This window comes from Lolium rigidum, chromosome 1 (assembly GCF_022539505.1).
Source record: "Lolium rigidum isolate FL_2022 chromosome 1, APGP_CSIRO_Lrig_0.1, whole genome shotgun sequence".
NCBI lineage: Eukaryota > Viridiplantae > Streptophyta > Magnoliopsida > Poales > Poaceae > Lolium > Lolium rigidum.
In genome coordinates, this window is record NC_061508.1 from 222,852,974 (window position 1) to 222,865,185 (window position 12,212).

At 49.3% G+C, this 12,212-nt stretch overlaps 2 protein-coding genes and 1 pseudogene across 2 annotated transcripts; 2 read left to right on the forward strand and 1 right to left on the reverse strand.

Moving 5' to 3' along the window:
* The first annotated feature begins 277 nt into the window (after nt 1-277).
* Nucleotides 278-1,782, forward strand: LOC124683208 (annotated as a pseudogene).
* Nucleotides 1,783-3,892: 2,110 nt separating this feature from the next.
* On the forward strand, nt 3,893-6,166 carry LOC124655304 (protein SOSEKI 3-like). The gene is made up of 7 exons (XM_047194227.1): nt 3,893-4,232; nt 4,340-4,601; nt 4,679-4,748; nt 4,838-4,956; nt 5,025-5,197; nt 5,246-5,952; nt 6,034-6,166. Exons 2-7 carry the CDS (start codon nt 4,370-4,372, stop codon nt 6,164-6,166), a joined length of 1,434 nt encoding a protein of 477 aa, XP_047050183.1. The 5' UTR covers nt 3,893-4,232; nt 4,340-4,369.
* Nucleotides 6,167-7,252: 1,086 nt separating this feature from the next.
* Nucleotides 7,253-9,786, reverse strand: LOC124683209 (probable adenylate kinase 7, mitochondrial). Its single transcript, XM_047217768.1, has 4 exons — nt 9,409-9,786; nt 8,303-8,443; nt 7,915-8,166; nt 7,253-7,673 (listed from the first exon to the last, which is right to left on the reverse strand). Exons 1-4 carry the CDS (start codon nt 9,769-9,771, stop codon nt 7,521-7,523), a joined length of 909 nt encoding a protein of 302 aa, XP_047073724.1. The 5' UTR covers nt 9,772-9,786; the 3' UTR covers nt 7,253-7,520.
* Between the last annotated feature and the right edge of the window lie 2,426 nt (nt 9,787-12,212).

The following is a 12,212-nucleotide window of genomic DNA, read 5'->3' on the forward strand; positions in this document are numbered from 1 at the left end:
ATACCACATCATTACTTTTATGAACCTACGAATGCATGATACTACCTAAGATGCTAACGCTAGGGTCATCCTTACTCTCAAAAATCAGGGTTGAACCAGACTCGCCACTCGTGGTTCAAATTTCAAAATAGACTTTTAATTTTGAAACAAAAAAAGTTGCTGATGGGCCGGACAAACATTTCCGGTTGCACTCCCACAAGGCCACAACACAGCCGGAGGCCCGGAAGGCCGGAACCGAGCTGAACCAGATCTCGCCGCCATCTGTCGCGGTGTCGCCATGGACCCGAGCCGGCCGCTCCTGCGGCGCGGCGCCTTCCTCCCCTCCTCCGCCCACGCCGTCGCCGCCGTCATCCTCATCGCCCTCCTCCGCCTCCCCCTCTCCACCCCTCCTACCCCACTCGTCGACTCCCACCAAGACTAGGAGCAGGAATGCGACCTCTCCTCCCCGCTGGACTGCGCCGACCCGCGCCTCTTCCACCTCATGACGCGCAGCGCCATCGACGCCTTCCCCGCCGTCCACTTCGCCCGCTTCGGCCGCCCCGTCCCCGTCCCCGGCGACCCGCCCTCCGCCTCCTGCGACATGGCCTGGCGCGCCCGCTCCAACTCCTCCTCCCCCACCGCCACCACCACCAAGGACTACCGCCGCTTCACCATCTCCCTGACCCCCCGCACCTGCGCCCACTCCGTCGTCTCCATCGGCGACTACCACTCCGGCCCCAACGCCCGCAAGCCCCGCCCGGGCGCCTCCAACGCCACCGCCCCGCCCCCGCCGCGTCCCTCCTCCCGCGCCCAGTTCGCCGCCGCCGCCGCCGCCTACCTCTCCTACCACGGCGGCAAGCCCATGCCGCACTACACGCACAGCCTCCTCTGCGCACTCGCCGAGGCCCGCTACCTCAACCGCACCCTCGTCCTCGACCCCACCCTCTGCCTCGCCGCCGCCCACCCCACCCTCCTCGGGCAAGCTCCTCGCCTTCTACTTCGACGTCGACCACCTCCGCTCCTCCTCGGGCGCCGGCATCGTCGAGTAACCGCACTTCTGGGAGGACTGGGACAGGTGGGGGGCGCAGGGCCAGCTCGGGCTCCGCCTCGTCAAGGACGCCCACCAAGTTCTCCAAGGCCAAGGCCACCCTCATCGTCAGGAAATTCGGGGACGTGAACTACTGGTACCACGTGTGCGAGGGCAAGGCGGAGCGCGTGCTCGCCGCCCCGCCACGCCTTGCGATACGCGTGGCGCCAAGCCTGATGAGCATCGCTGACGCCATCATCTCAACTATGCAACTAGACTTCGATTCCGTCCATGCCGATGCCAACGCTGCTGAGGACCTCAAGTGGAAAATCGAGGAGAGCGTTGATGCAGGGCGGCAGGTGTATCTTGCGGGAGAGGGGGTCAACCTGCATTACCTGGATCAGTTTCAGGGGCTCTGGGGGAAAGACAGCAAGTGGTTCTTGGACATGAAGAGGCTCAATGGTGGAGTTCCCGTGGAGTTTGATGGGTACATGCGCGAGCTGGTCGACAAGGAGGTCTTCCTCAAGGGGAAGAGAAGGGTCCAGGTGCAGCTTTGATTTCTTCTCCATGATAAGGTGTTGAAGAACGCGAACATGCTTTTTTCAAGTGAGTCTTGTATAGATCGTGCCTCAGTTTTGCTGTTAGGTTCGCCTGTAGTTGATTCTGTCAGTATCACTTTAGTTTCAGGGAAATTTTGGTAACCAGCAATGTATAGCTCAGTGCTGCTAAGAGTTACCTGTACCTCTTCCACTCAATCTATTAATTTCTTAGCACTAGGTAGTCGCTGCTCATTTCCTCTAAGGAAATTTTGTACTAATTCACATGATCATATCCTTCTGGCTAAATAGTTCCTTTCACGACTTTGTATTTCTCCAGTGCATTTCAACATATGATAGTTATGGCTTGTCCATGATTTATAGCTTTATGATCTGCGTAGGTGTTCTTGGCATCTATTTTTTAAGTGATGCCCAGAAATACAATCTGTGTCTTAATTTCATTGTCAGCTTCCCGTATAATGTATACCTTGGTGCTCCTAAGAGCACCTTTTCCATTCATGAAATTGGTTTCTTAGCATCACTGACAGCTGCCCATTTCCTGTAAGGAAACATCGTACTATTTCACATTATCATATCATTTTGTCTAGTAGTTCAATTTATGACTTTGTGTTTCTGCAGTGTGTTTCAACTTATGGTCGGTACGAGTGGGTCACGATTTTTAGTGTTATCATCTTCATATATGTGTTACTTGCATCTTTTCTGCAAGTGACGCACAGATGTAGAAGCCACATAGGTGCTATGTGTTACCCTACAACAATATGCTGTCTTCCTTGATTACTAAGGGTGTTGGAAATTGAAATATAACAGTAAGACTCTCTAGAGCCCAGCCTTAATGGGAAAATTTCATCTTAATTCATGCAACATTGCTGCTTGACCTGCAATCCTGGTAAGAACAGATATTTCTTTGGTAAGCGAGGAACATCTGTTGTGGAGTGACTGAAACAGCACATAGTGACATATTAACATGTGTTCTGTGCTATGGGACCTTCTCTGATCAAGACTTCATCTCTGTGTTTGATATTCTTTCCAGGTATGAGTTAATTATGTTATCCGCAGCAAGAACATTTTAAAATATAATTAGCTTATCTTGTTCTTGTTTCTTCACTATGCGCTATCTCCTCGATAGAGTGGATACGGTAGAGAAGAGATATCTGCAATAAAGCATATGTTCTAGATGTTATGCTTCTTTGTTTTGAGATAAACAGTGTATGTTCCTCGCTAAAATGATAAGCCATATTTTCTGTATGGCTTCTCGTAAATTCCTGATCAATAGAACTTATTGCTTGAGGTACTTGGACCAAAATATACTTACCCTCATGGGAACCTTTACAGCTGAGCTGCAACTTTGAGCAGAGATCGTCCAGCATGTGACGATCTAACAAAAGAAGGAAATAACAAGCTTCAACGACTTTGTCTCTGTGATATTATGGCAGGCATGCATTAGGTTGACTAAACATGCTGCTTAGTTGACATTCCATTCAGCCAAAAGATAAAGTGAGATAACCAACAATAATTCTACCTTTGTTAGGAATCCTGAAAGGGGTTATACCAAACACAGCAGGTCCTTCTCGCTGAACTGCTCTTTGCAGAACATCATGATCCAAAGATCGTCATCTAAGGGCATGAGCAATGGTGGCATACACAACTAGCTGCTCCATGTAAAAAAGTTGTAAGAAGCAACATGGTGAATTTTATCTCTCCAATGGAAGCTACAACTTTAGTCAGAAAAAAGAGAGAAGGGACCCCACAAATATGACACTGTGTATCTCTTTCTCTCTCCAAAAAGCATGCTTTTAGGACTGAAGATCCCACTTCTTGAAGAGGAGGCTGCCTCCTCATCCGAACCTACTTTGGACCACCCAAACCTAACTAAAGGTGTGAAGCAGCGCCTCTAGGGCAGTGCATTGGGCATGCCCTAAGTCGCTCATATCTGGTAGAGTGGTTAGCACCTTATATCTTTGCAGGTATGCTAGGACCAGGGATAACTACTGGCAGGTAACAGTTAGCTTTTTGTTACTGTAGACCATAAAATTTGGTAATTTATTCGAGATAACAGTGAGGCTTGTTCCGGTTAATCTGAGATTTATCCCAGATCAACTCTCCCCGGATTCCCGTGCCTGATCCATGGTCTATTCGGTGCATCCAAATATCTATCTTCCATGAAAATTTGAACTCAACTTTTTGTTTGAAAATTTGAACCTAACTTTAGTAGTGCTGAGTATATAAGGATAACTTTTTACTTGTATTGTATCACCTCCAGATCAGGGGAATCAAAGAGGCCGGGAAAAGCTCCACTAGGCTACACTCCATGCATCGGTGTGTGGAAAAAGCTATAGATGGAGATGCAAAGGCAAAGCAAAGCTCAGGAAAGAAGAAAGGTGTCTGCACTGCATTGCATGGAGTAAAAGTAAAACCAACCAAATCTCACGTACAACACTCAGCAGGCAGAACAAGTAAGTCCAACTGTACTCTGCCCATCCTACATGTGCCCCATGTGGGCAGCAACACCAGGTCTTTCACGTATTTCTTTCTTACCCAACACTCCTCCTCCTACCCTGGCCGTGCACAACACACCCTGTACAAAAGGGCTCTCGTTTTCTTCTGAACCCAGAGGAAGCACAAGAATACATCTCCAGTTCTATCCCTGAAACGCGAAGAGAAGGCAGCAGGTTTGTCCGTTTGTCCTACGATTTCGTGTTTGTCCCACATTCCAGTTCTGCTTACTTGTTCATATCTTGCTTGATCTCTGACTCTTCTGTTTCTGATATGACTGCAGTGTAAGTTCATCAGATTGATACACCCGTACATGTCGGAGGAGCCACTGAACAGAATGGAGGGGAGAGCCAGACGGCGTGCCAGCCCAACCGGGATACGTACCAGGCCTGTCAGGGTGGAGCCGGAGCCGCCGCCAACCAAGAGGTACGAGATACGGACGGCGAGGGTGGCGGTGGTGTACTACCTGTGCCGCAACCAACACCTGGAGCATCCACACTTCATGGAGGTGCCCCTCGCCTCCCCACAAGGCCTCTACCTGCGAGGTTAGTTGCCACTGGCACTCGATTGTTGTTGCTATTGGTCATTATAGAGTGCCTTACCAGAATTGCAATTTGTTCAGATGTGATGAGCCGATTGGATGCCCTGAGAGGGAAGGGCATGGCAGCCAAGTATTCCTGGTCCTGCAAAAGGTATGCACGACATACCCATGGATCGAATTGCCGTCTCAAGATCCATCGTTTACCCAACATTGTATTGATGATGCAATGATGCCATGCAGGAGATACAAGAATGGATTTGTGTGGCATGATCTGTCCGAGGGGGATCTGCTGCTGCCTGCACAAGGCACCGAGTACGTCCTCAAGGGCTCCGAGCTCCAACTTGACCAGTCGACACCAGGTATTAATTACACGAATAGCGAGCAATTGTGTTTTGTTCCTGGACCCATCGCTTATAAGTAGATACAGTTTCAGATCATCAGCATGATAGTAGTGCAAACAATGCAAAGGTTCAGCTTCCCAAGCCAGCTCAGCAGCAAGAATCGCCTCGTTCTCCTGGATCAAATCAAGGGTGGCCTTCAACGTCTCCATCTCCTGCTCCTACTACTGAACCTGCTGTTCCGGTCGTCAAAGAAGAGGCAGTACCACTGTCGCCTCCTCGTGTTGCTGTTGTTTCAGCCACCAAAAAGACAGTGCCACCACTAGCTCCCCAACCAGCATTGCTGTCACCACCATCTGCTTCCACCACCGGGTACGACGAGCAATGCAGAATGCCACATTCAGGCTCCTCAAGCGACTCGTCCCCCAAGGCGAGCATGCCGTCCTCAGGCGCAAGCTCACCTGGCCTCAACAATCAGGCGGCAGCGCACGACGCGGCCACGCAAACAGATGATAAAGCGAGACGGGACAGCACAAAGAATCAACAGGGACAAGACACGGCAGGAGTAACCCCGGAAAACCCAGAAATCGTCTGCGAGTCCCACTCCAAGCGTCAAGCTGCAGCAGAGCAACCTTCTGGTAGAAGGAGTGGCACGCTGCAGTCGCTGATAAGGGCTGAAGCAGCCGGCAGGAGGAGAGGTCTGCTGGAGGAGGATGAAAGAACTGCCACGATCTCCGTCAGCGGCAGGCTGAAGCCGGCCAACCTGCTCATGTGCCTCATGACCTGCGGGCCGCACAACCCTGGCTCTGGCCTCGTTCGGACCTCCAATAAGCAGCGGTTCACGAGGCTCGAGTACCCGTCGTCATCTCCAGAGCTGTACCCTCTTGGCGAGCTGAAGCCTGGGACTACTAGCGCGTTCACCGCCGGAGGTTCAGAGACAGAGAGTTCCACGGGTAACCGGCTTGACAGTGCTTTGGGCAAGCTTAAACCCTCTTCGTCTCGCGGTCACCAGGATGGGTATGTGCACCGGTCGCCCTCTATGTCGTCGGCACTGACATATTTACGCTGATTTCTCTTTACACTGGATTGATTTCGCAGAGTCTGCGAGGAAGCACACCCGTCGAAATGGGACTCGGCTAACCTGTCCAGGAGTGCGAGCAACAATACTTTTAAGGCTGTGTCGTTCCACGATGAAAAGGAGAAAGGGGTCAAAATGGAAGAAAGGCAGTAGAGTGGTATAAAATTGTATCTGAAGACTGTAGTTGTATTACTCTTTTCATATTTGTGTAGTCTGTGTTTAAGAGTATACATGAAACTGAACATGAACTACTACTACTGCAAGATTTCCTCGGGAGCTCTGGTTGTGATCCACTAATCGATTGCTCCAAGAAACTCAGTGCATTGTTTCGGTGCCAATGCAATGAAATTCGGTGCGGTTCCTTCTTTGCTTCGCTGTCAATTAGGTGTGCAGGAAAAGTAACTAGAAAGTACTTGGGGTTTTAGTAGCTACGAGTCTGCTGCTGGTAGTTGTAACAAAGTGCACTTATATTGGTTACCAGAAAATTACAATTATATGATCTTTGCTTTGAGAAGAAGTTACTCCTGATAAGTGGAGTGGGAGAAGGGTGTATAGTGCAAACGCAAGATGAGATTCAGATCTGACACCGAGCTATCACTACGTCAGAGTACTAGATCTACCAGTCGTCTTTCACCAAATCAATGAGGCCGTAGAGCGTACTCCAATCCCCTCCCAGGCTACACGACTGTGGCCACAGGTTACACTCACGAAATACTGGACCGGCTCCATTGGCAAGTACTCCGTAGCACGAACGACAGCTTAGACAGTGAAGCAGCACATGGATTTTAAAGCTTAAACACTGATGCAACACATGGATTTTAAAACTTAAACACGGAACTGGCGCAGGATGTACATCAGACTATACAGCCCAATGCCAAAGGTAGTGGTCGACCACCATGAAAAGACCCATCAGTTTTGCTGCTTACCAGTTACCATACACGTCTTGGTCTCATGTTCTTCCCTGGTATCTTCAGGGCTTAAAAGCACACATCAGGACATGATAGATGCGCACGAGAAAATGCATAATAACTTGCTTTTCGGTGATTGAACAAAAACTAATACTGAGAAAACTGGTACTCAAAACAACAGACCAGCGGAGACAGTCGCTCCGCACACTTGCACATTAAATACTCTCAGTTACAACATATAAGCAAGCATGTCTACAAAATCGCTTACACTTTATCTATTACAAAAAGGAACAAAGCACCATATCCGCCTGGCTACTCGAGGGGGCAGAACTCACAGAACAATTATACTGGTACTCAAGACAACAGCACGGCAGAGAGCCTGGCACACCGTAGACTTGCATTTGCAAGTTCAATACTCAGTTACAAACATATAAGCAAGCGCGTCTACAAAATCGCTTACATTTTATCTATAGCAGAAAAGAGCGAAATACCACAGCCACTGAATCCTCAGGGACTTAAACTTATAGTTATACTACGTACGTTACGTACGTCGCAGGCGTGGATCACAATGTAGATCCTTAACACTCAGTGGACACTATTTACGCGGTGAGTTTGTGTGGTGTTGGGGATGGGTCTAGATGCTGGAGCTGCAAGGCGCTGACGAGCCCCTGCCAGGTTTCCCCAGGGCGAGCTGATGTCTTCAACTCCACAAGCTTTCTGTGTTTCTTGTAGTAATCTTCCAGCTGCTTGGCCTGCAACATTGAGTGTTACATATTACTAGAAGTAATCACAGATTCACACCATCAGTACAGTTGTAATAGCATAAAAACCTATATATTACGAGTTGGCTTTTATTGTGTTTCAGAGAGCATAAGATACTACTGGCATTGTCAGATAAATTTTAAGTCCTCCGCTGCCTTGAGTGCAAAGCAAATTGAGAACTATCCTAACTAGATATATGGATTCAGAAGGGTTGGCCAAGCTGAAAAATACCTGCTCAGCGTAAGCACGCATCTTCTCCATCCTTGGGTTCTCCAGGCCTACTATAGAAGCAGGTTGTGCCTGAGCATGCCAAGTCGGGCTTCCAAGGGAGAGATTACGCTCCCTAGAAACCGTACTGCTGGCATCAAAAAGCTGGCCACAATGGGTACAGATGTCACCCCCAGAACGCCTCTTCATGAAACAGTTATCAGCACATTTGAAGTTCAGAACCAAGTCGATATCCACGATCTCATCAAGAATCTCCTGAAATATGAAACTAGTCAGAACGCTGCAAGTAACTAACCACCAAGGCATTTCATTGTCTAGGCTAACTGGTTAACCCCATGGTAACAGTAAGTATGTTCTTTTGTTCAAGCATACAAGGTAACTAGGAACCTACAGCTTGCATCCGAGTGCGTGGGATTCCATCGAGGATGAATCCAGTTTCACCCTTGTTGTATCCGTCCTCAAGACGCTTTGTCAGCAATCCGAATATGATATCCTCAGGTACAAGCTTCCCTTCATTCACCGAATTAGCAATCTGTTGATATGCAATGAAAAAAGCAGTTTAGCACAATGCAATAACCACAAAACCACAACCAATTGTCGTTACATTTTCGAAATACTAGTACAATTGTTATATAATAGTGTCCATTTTTAAAATGGTTCTCATTGTCTAGGGTTGGGAAACTCTACCAACTAATCTCCAGCTGTCTAGGAAGAACAAGAAGGCCGGACAAATGCAGGGCGAAATTGGAAGCATGCATATGCAGACGGCTGCCCTCCACAAGACGCCAGTATAGAATGTTCCAAACTTGCTTATGAGAAACCCAAGCAATGTGGACTTCTCGAATTGCCCCTAGGATGCCATCTGAACATAAGCAAACTACGGGGTCGCCATCGTGGTCATCTGCGAAGAGGAGGACGCAGGGAAAGACATGGCCGCCACACTCCCCTCCCAGCATTATATGTAAGCATACAAAATGTGGAAGAAGATACTCGTGTTATATTATATGTAAGCATACAAAATGTGGAAGAAAATACTCGTGTGATATTGTTGGCGCCGTGGCATTTAATTAAGGACTAGGAAATTGTGGCCAAGGAAAAGTCTTTTGATTTGTGAATACTTGGTGGGGAATAAACGAGGAAAAGTTGAAGAACTTTTGCTCGTCCAGAGAAAAGTTGTGGTCTTGGGAGAGCTCGGGGGCGGATATCGCACAGGATCACATGAGTCCATCGGCAAGTCACGAGAAATTTCGAGAAGCGCCCAGGAAATTGACCACAGAGGTCTGGGTTAAGTGAAGAAAAGGCGCAGCTTTTCTTTCCTCAATCAGGCAATTGGTGAAAGCGCATACAGTTGGCAAGAATTTGTGCCGCCGATCCGACTCAGGGGAGCAGGTTGACCCGTGATCGCGAAATCGATATGAGGGGGGGACGAAGGCGGGGCAGGTCAAATCGGAAGAAAAAGAAATCGTACAGAAATTCGAGGCGGGGAGGAGGGCGAACCTTCTTGTAGAGCGAGGAGGTGGGGCTGAGCTCCTGCCGGACGAGCGTGCCCATGGAGATGTAGGGCACGGCGAGCACCTCGGCGAGGCGCGCGGCGTGGGCGTGCTTCTGCGGGCCGGGGCGGCCCATGACCACCCACTGCACGCCCGTGGGCCCGCCGCCGGCCGGGAAGGACTCCGCGGCGGGCGCCGACGCGCGGGCCCGCTGCCGCCGCTGCTCCTCCTCCTCCTCCCACTCGGACCAGCACTCGTCCTCGGCCAGGGCGGCCGCCGAGGACGCGAGCGTCCGGTGGTGCCGCGCGGCCGGGGCCAGCGCGCGGGAGAGGGATCGGGCGGCGCCGGCGAGCCGCAGGAGGCCGGCCATTGCTGATGCGGAGGCGGCGGCGGCTAGGGTTTGCGCGGCGTGGGGGGTTTTGGGGGTGGGTGCGCGTGGGGAGATCGTGGGGCTGGCAGTGGCAGCTCCTTTGAGATGGAAATTGCAGGGAGCTGCTTTGTTTTCTTTATTTATGTGCTGGTGGCCTATGGAGCTGCGAAAGGGACAAGCCAGATTTCTCTTCGATTTGCGGGGCGATCGAATGGTTGATTCAAAATCAGGTGGAATTGAGAACCAAACGTGGGATGCAGTGGCACCCAGCACATTAGAAATTGAATCTCAGGTTTTGATACTCTGATTTGGTTTATAAAGAGACGTTTCCATAGATAGTTAGCTGCTTGTTGTGATTTCGTTAATTTCAAGATCCTGTTGGATCAGAGGTGTTCGTATAGATAGGATGTATATGTGTTCATAGGTGTACATACTTGTCACTCCGGGCATAAAACCCGAATCCCGAATCCTGAATTCGAAATTCCCGATCCTGAACCCGTATATCCCGAGCATCTATTCGGGAAGGTGTTTCATATTCCCGAAATTATTTCAGGGATTTCGGGTATGTAGACTTGGCACCCGAATATCCGAATATCCCGAGCAGCCCATGAACAATCATAAATTAAAAAGGCCACATGCCGCAAGCCTAGCCCCAAAATCACGTGGAATTCATACACGCTCTAACATGCCCGAGAAATGTTTATGAGGTTATTTAGGGCCCGTTTGGTAGCTTAGGCTTCCCTTGGCTCGCATAGGAGCGCAGTTTTTGGCTCGTTTGGTTTCATGACCTCCTCCGCGTTGTTGCATCGCGTCCTTCTTAAAGTAGACTAGAGCCATGCCCATGAGAAATGTTTGAATCAGCCGTTTCCAACGAGCCACCCTCATCTCCGCAAAAAAAAGCGATAACGCCACGTTCCCGCAGAGACACTGAATGGAGATGGTGCGAGCTCGCGCGTAACAGCGAAAAATAGGCGGGATGAATTCGGTAACCGGCCTCCAAATTTCGCCACCGTATATAGGGGCGGCTCTCTCACCGCCAAATCCAAATCCCCCTATTTCGACCAAATCCACCCTTCTCGATCTAGCGACATGGCCGACTCGTCCTCATCCGCACGGTCGGCGAGGCTGGTGATACGTCTCAAACGTATCTATAATTTCTTATGTTCCATGCTAGTTTTATAACAATACTCACATGTTTTATATACACTTCATATCATTTTGATGCATTTTCCGGCACTAACCTATTAACAAGATGCCGAAGCGCCGGTTCTCGTTTTACTGCTGTTTTTGGTTTCGAAATCTTACACAGAAAATATTCTCGGAATTGGACGAAACAAAAGCCCACGGTCTTATTTTCCATGGAGCCTTCCAGAACACCGAAGGAGAGACGGAGAGGGGCCAAGGTGGCCCCACACCCTAGGGCGGTGCGGCCAGGAGGGGGGCGCGCCGGCCTGTGGGGTGGGCCCCTCGACCGCCTCCCAACTCTGCCCCTTCGCCTATTTATTCTCTCCGTCGCGAAAACCCTAGTACCGAGAGCCACGATACGAGAAAAGTTCCAGAGACGCCGCCGCCAATCCCAACTCGGGGGATTCTGGAGATCGCCTCCGGCATCCTGCCGGAGAGGGGAATCATCACCGGAGGGCTCTACATCACCATGCCCGCCTCCGGATTGATGCGTGAGTAGTTCATCCTTGGACTATGGGTCCATAGCAGTAGCTAGATGGTTGTCTTCTCCTCTTGTGCTATCATGTTTAGATCTTGTGAGCTGCCTATCATGATCAAGATCGTCTATTTTTAATGCTACATGTTGTGTTTGTTGGGATCCGATGAATATGGAATACTATGTCAAGTTGATTAATTGATCTATCATATATGTGTTGTTTATGATCTTGCATGCTCTCCGTTGCTAGTAGAGGCTCCGGCCAAGTTGATACTTGTGACTCCAAGAGGGAGTATTTATGCTCGATAGTGGGTTCATGCCTCCATTGAATGCGGGACGAGTGACAGAAAGTTCTAAGGTTATGGATGTGATGTTACCACTAGGGATAAAACATCAATGCTTTGTCTAAGGATATTTGTGTTGATTACATTACGCATCATACTTAATGCAATTGTCTGTTGTTTGCAACTTAATACTGGAAGGGGTGCGGATGCTAACCCGAAGGTGGAGTTTTTAGGCATAGATGCATGCTGGATAGCGGTCTATGTTCTTTGTCGTAATGCCCTAAGTAAAACTCATATTAGTCATCATGATATGTATGTGCATTGTTATGCCCTCTCTATTTGTCAATTGCACAACTGTAATTTGTTCACCCAACATGCTATTTATTTTATTGGAGAGACACCACTAGTGAACTGTGGACCCCGGTCCATTCTTTTACATCCGAAATACAATCTACGCAATCTCTGTTCTCCGTTGTTCTTCGCAAGCAAACATCATT